Source organism: Gadus macrocephalus, chromosome 1, assembly GCF_031168955.1.
Source record: "Gadus macrocephalus chromosome 1, ASM3116895v1".
NCBI lineage: Eukaryota > Metazoa > Chordata > Actinopteri > Gadiformes > Gadidae > Gadus > Gadus macrocephalus.
This window is the reverse complement of record NC_082382.1, coordinates 25,614,314-25,620,313: the sequence shown is the minus strand read 5'-3', so window position 1 is coordinate 25,620,313 and position 6,000 is coordinate 25,614,314. Positions and strand designations below refer to the sequence as shown.

The window sequence follows — 6,000 nt, the reverse complement described above, 5'->3', positions numbered from 1 at the left end:
TCAGGCTCCGGAGTAGTGGGGCTACTCCCCGCTACTCACCTCGCCCTCGGCGAATCATTGTTAGATGTAGTGTGATTCCTGCCAGCTGTTTCCAGGTCCCCCTCAGACCCCCCCTGACCCCCGTTCTGCCCCCCCCCCCCCCCCAGGGAGGCCCTGCTGGCCGAGATGGGCGTGGCCATCCGCGAGGACGGCGGGACCCTGGGCGTCTTCTCCCCTAAAAAGGTACGGCCACCTGACGTCTCTCCTGCAGCGGCCCGCGGTGATCGGGGTACCGGTGTACGGCCTCGGTGACATCACTTCCCCCCGGAGGCTCCGCCCCCGAGCGATCTCTCTCGTTCTCTTCCTGCTCTGTTGGCTCCATCAGCATGTCCATTTACACTGCTCTCTCCTCTCTCTCCTCCACCCTCTCTCTCCTCCACCCTCTCCTCCTCCTCTCTCTCCTTCACCCTCTCTCTCTCTCCTCCACCCTCTCTCTCTCCTCCTCTCTCTCCTTCACCCTCTCTCTCTCTCTCTCTCTCTCTCTGTCTCTCTCTCTCTCTCTCTCTCTCTCTCTCTCTCTCTCTGTCTCTCTCTCTCTCTCTCTCTCTCTCTCTCTCTCTGTCTCTCTCTCTCTCTCTCTCTCTCTCTCTCTCTCTCTCTCTCTCTCTCTCTCTCTCTCTCTCTCTCTCTCTCTCTCTCTCTCTCTCTCCCTCCACCTACTCCCTCTCTCTCTCTCCACCCACTCAGCCCAGCCACGTTGGGCCCTTTGCGTGTTTCCCCGGCGATAAGGTTTGTTCAGAGAACATGGATAGAGAGGACAGCCCATAATAGACTCCGCCATAGATGGATTTAGTTTATTTTTTAAATTTGACTCCGATCCAGCAATCCCATGATTGTTCTGTCTCTGGTGTAGATCCCCGCCCCCCCCCCACCCACTGCCTATTAAAGAACTATTTACCCGCGGGTCAGAGAGGTGCTTGTGACCCTTCCGTCCTCCGGGGGCTATTTCTGGTCCTAGCACCTTTCCCTGGGACTCTGTTTTAGAGTGATATCAGGTTCCAACCTGGTGGATCCATGAGTGTTAACTGTTAGTATCTTCTTACTGCCGTTATCCTTCCGCTGCTCAACTCCTCGCTACATCGCTGCACACGTTGTGTTTTTGTTTAGCCGCGATTCCCCAGTGAGGCGGTTTCTGTCATGTCCCGGTCGTCCTCGTCTCACCCGGTTCATTCTCTCCCCTGAATCGCACGCTGTCTGTCAGCGCTGCTGTCCGGCGTCTGCCTCAGAGTCTCCTCTGATGTCATCCATCCCTTTTATCCCCTCCCTCGCCCTCTACACCCCTGGCCGCTCCTTCACAGATGATTGTTCTGGTTGTTGATTTTAACCACTCTTTCCTTCCCCTCTCTACTCACCCTCCATCTCTCTCCGCTGCGTTGTCGCGGCGGGCTAGCTTTTCGCTGAGAAGCCCTGCGATCTTTACACAGACTTTAACGGGGTGTTCTCCCCGAAAAAGGTGGGTTGTTTCCCCGGTGTCGCCCCCTAGTGGGGGGTTCAGGGTGTGTGAGCCGTAGTAAAGACCTTTGAGATAGGGTGGAGTCGCTCCACCCCAGACAGGTAGTGATGTTGTTGTTTTAGGACGTGTGTGATTCTGCTACGTAGACCATCCGTGGTACTGGGAGCCGGTGGTACTAAACCATCCGTGGTACTGGGAGAGCCACTGGGATCAGAATGGATTGTAACGCGTTCCTCTGTCCTCTTCTCTTCGTCCAGACCCCCCACCTCGTTAACCTGAACGAGGACCCCCTCATGTCGGAGTGCCTCCTCTACTACATCAAAGACGGGATCACCAGGTAACGAGCCCCTCCCTGACCGCGGCGGTCCCGGACCGCTTCCTTCTGGAGCGGGGAGGACTGGTTGTTGTCCGTGCCGTGGGTCAATCAGAGGGACTGGTGTTTGATGAGGACGGCGATGGTGGACCAACAGTTAGCTTCTGTCCACTCAGCGCTATCGTCTGGAGTCTCCTTTAACTCCGCTGGGGAGTCTTTAGTTAGCCGCTGACTGCGTCTTAAGTTACAGGACTGCCCGCGGCGGCGGACTAAATAAAAATACCGTCAAAGTCGATGCCAATGAAAATCAGAACTGCTCCTCAGACCTCCCTGGGAGTTGTTTCGCACCTCAGTCTGTTAAACGTTTAACTCTGTAAACCAGGGGGGTGGGAGACACTTGGATCCAAAATGGCTGCCGTGGTGTGTGTGACGCGGGTGTTTACTGAACTCCTAATGTCCTCCTGACAGAGTGGGCCAGGCGGACGCGGAGAGACGGCAGGACATCGTTCTGAGCGGCGCCCACATCCGGGAGGAGCACTGTGTGTTCCGCAGCCAGAGGAAACGCCAACGGAGACGGTGAGACCCAAGATGGTTGACTGTCACACACACAACAATCACAGACGCAGTCGCTGGCAATGAGTCTCAGGCTCCTTCAACAGTGCATTATAAAAGGAAACGTAAAAGGACACACAAGTAGGAGAGCTAACCTTAAATAAAATTAAAAAAAATAAACGGCAATGGCCCACTGCTGACATGCTCCCTCTGGTTCAGAGATAACGGGGGTTAGTTAACAGGGGTTAGTTAACGGGGGTTAGTTAACGGGGGTTAGTTAACCGGGGTTAGTTAACAGGGGTTAGTTAACCGGGGTTAGTCACGCACTCCATGTCTGGATTTAACTGTCTGGGCCCATCCGAATGAAAAGCTGGTTATACTAGTTTTTAAAAAGTAAGTGAGCATCTTTTTGATGTGTGTGCAAACTGTGCATCAGACAGTGTAGTATGAACTGTCTGATTGGTCTTTAGGGGTTTGCTGTAACGTTACTCGGCCTACTTCTATCCCATTGTCTGTCGCTCCACCCTGGTGACTGTCCTCCTGTTGTTGCAGTGATCGTCCTGCTGGTTCCCTGCGAGGCGTCGGAGACCTACGTCAACGGTAAACGGGTGGAGGACTCCACCCAGCTGCGCTCAGGTACGCCCACCTCACGCCTCCTCAGCCTGGAGCCGTTACCACGGTAACACGCTGCTTGTTGTGAGAGCGTCTGACACACTTTGGAGAGACTCATGAATGATGAAACGAAAATCCTCGCCGTGTTGATGTGTTTTCCTCAGAGTGAAGTTATGGAAAATTGCTTATTTTTTGTATGACCTCACATTGGGAACACATCCATCTACACAGATACCCCTCGTGTCACTGCACACAAAACCAATGAAGCGCATTCCAGTTACGACGCAATAAAGAATTTATCAATTATAATAATTCATTATTTGTATTATAAGAGTTTTGAATTTGGACCGTATTAAAAGAACCGCTCCTGACAACGCCTTCCTCCCGTCGCTAGGCAACCGCATCATCATGGGCAAGAACCACGTGTTCCGCTTCAACCACCCGGAGCAGGCCCGGGCGGAGCGGGAGAAGACCCCCACGGCCGAGACCCCCGTGGAGCCCGTAGACTGGACCTTCGCCCAGAGGGAGCTGCTGGAGAAGCAGGGCATCGACATGAAGCAGGAGATGGAGAAGAGGTACGGCCCGCAACCCCCTACGCTCATGGGGGTGGGGATCCGTACCGATGAGTGTGTGTGTGTCCATCTACTGCTGAGTGTGTGTGTGACTACCTACTGCTGAGTGTGTGTGCGTCTACCTACTGCTGAGTGTGTGTGTGACTACCTACTAATGAGTGTGTGTGTGTGTCTCCCTACTGATGAGTGTGTGTGTGACTACCTACTGCTGAGTGTGTGTGTGACTACCTACTGCTGAGTGTGTGTGTGTCTACCTTAGGGCTGGGACGACGCGTCGACGTAATCGACGACGTCGACGCATAAATTACGTCGACGCGAAAAATGTGCGTCGATTTAAAAAATAAATAAAAAAAAGATGGGCGGCGCCGGAGCGTAGTTGCAACGCGAGTGGCTCCTCAGACTTTCATAAGTGCAAGGCGCCACGCACTCGTTCCTCTAAAGTATGGGAATTCTTTAATGTGAAATGAAACGATTCCGTGATATGTCGTCTTTGCAAAATGGAGATGACTTTCCATTCTAGCACCACGGCAATTCACCAGCACCTGAAGAGGCGTCACCCGGTAGCAGCTGCAGATGACTGAGCACCGTAGAATTCTAAGAATGCATTACTTTGCACTTTTATTTTGGAATTTAAAGGCAATAAACATGTATTGAAATGTTAAGGAATTCAGATATGTAAATCAACATGGATAAATTGCTATTAGTCAATTAATGGGGAGATAATCGAGAATCGAATCGAATCGAAATCGAATCGGACTGAAAAAATGAATCGTTAGATGAATCGATGCATCGAAAATATAATCGCTAGATTAATCGTTTAAAAAATAATCGTTTATCCCAGCCCTAGTCTACCTACTGCTGAGTGTGTGTGTGACTACCTACTAATGAGTGTGTGTGTGTGTCTCCCTACTGATGAGTGTGTGTGTGACTACCTACTGCTGAGTGTGTGTGTGTGACTACCTACTGCTGAGTGTGTGAGTGTGTGTGTGACTACCTACTGCTGAGTGTGTGTGTGACTACCTACTGCTGAGTGTGTGTGTGTGACTACCTACTGCTGACTGAGTGTGTGTGTGACTACCTACTGCTGAGTGTGTGTGCGTCTACCTACTGCGGAGTGTGTGTGTGACTACCTACTGCTGAGTGTGTGTGCGTCTACCTACTGCGGAGTGTGTGTGTGACTACCTACTGCTGAGTGTGTGTGCGTCTACCTACTGCGGAGTGTGTGTGTGACTACCTACTGCTGAGTGTGTGTGTGACTACCTACTGCTGAGTGTGTGTGTGACTACCTACTAATGAGTGTGTGTGTGTGTGTCTCCCTACTGATGTGTGTGTGTGTGACTACCTACTGCTGAGTGTGTGTGTGTGTGTGTGTGACTACCTACTGCTGAGTGTGTGTGTGTGTGTGTGTGTGACTACCTACTGCTGAGTGTGTGTGTGTGTGTGTGTGACTACCTACTGCTGAGTGTGTGTGTGTGTGTGTGTGTGACTACCTACTGCTGAGTGTGTGTGTGACTACCTACTGCTGAGTGTGTGTGTGTGTGTGTGTGTGTGACTACCTACTGCTGAGTGTGTGTGTGACTACCTACTGCTGAGTGTGTGTGTGACTACCTACTGCTGAGTGTGTGTGTGTGACTACCTACTGCTGACTGAGTGTGTGTGTGACTACCTACTGCTGAGTGTGTGTGCGTCTACCTACTGCGGAGTGTGTGTGTGTGACTACCTACTGCTGACTGAGTGTGTGTGCGTCTACCTACTGCGGAGTGTGTGTGTGGGTCTCACTACTTGTGTGTGGGTGTGTGTGTGTGTGTGTGTGTGTGTGTGTGTGTGTGTGGACGAGCCCCAAAGGGCCTGAGGGGGATCACTGTTTATCGTTAGGACACGGCTTTGTTGATGCTCGATTCTGATTGGTTGATTAGGCCGTTCTACGGTTGGTTGTTTCTGAATGACAGACCGTTGCTATGGGAAACAGCTCATCGCTACGGACGCAGTACCGACCGAAAAAACGATCAGACTGCTAGCTCAGCGGAAGGAATAACATCATTCTTAAATTATATGTTGTCTCAATCATTGATTTCTTCAGTAAGTAGCCGTGTCTTAAGCAGGATAACGTACAGAGAGCCACTCATTGATAATATCCCTTAATGATGAGAAATGAAGTCGTTAGTTAAGTCAATTAACCAGAAAGCGACTTCCAGTGAGTATATTTGTAGACATGTGTATGTAATGAGCAGAATGCTCGTGGTCGCAGACAGATAGACAGCAGAGCTTGGGCTACAAACCCCCCACCTTTAGGCTGGGGGTCGGACACCTTCAGTATGACACTGTCCATCGACCCATTCCCAGTGAGAGCATGATGAGCTTCCTCTTTGCCTTCATTTATAGTAACAACGGTTAACGATGGTCCATGTATCCATGTTTACATGTCAAATGTCTTCAAGTTGTGCATCATATTCATGCTC

The 6,000-nt window shown here is 51.2% G+C and overlaps 1 protein-coding gene across 1 annotated transcript in view; it reads left to right on the top strand.

Annotated features, from left to right (window-relative positions):
• Positions 1–6,000, top strand: part of LOC132463691 (kinesin-like protein KIF1B) — a 75,507-nt gene that overhangs the window by 35,042 nt on the left and 34,465 nt on the right. The window contains 6 exon segments of the mRNA XM_060060001.1: positions 147–222; positions 1,750–1,829; positions 2,274–2,364; positions 2,366–2,381; positions 2,910–2,993; positions 3,364–3,544. Of these exon segments, the coding sequence (XP_059915984.1) occupies positions 147–222; positions 1,750–1,829; positions 2,274–2,364; positions 2,366–2,381; positions 2,910–2,993; positions 3,364–3,544 (528 nt within the window).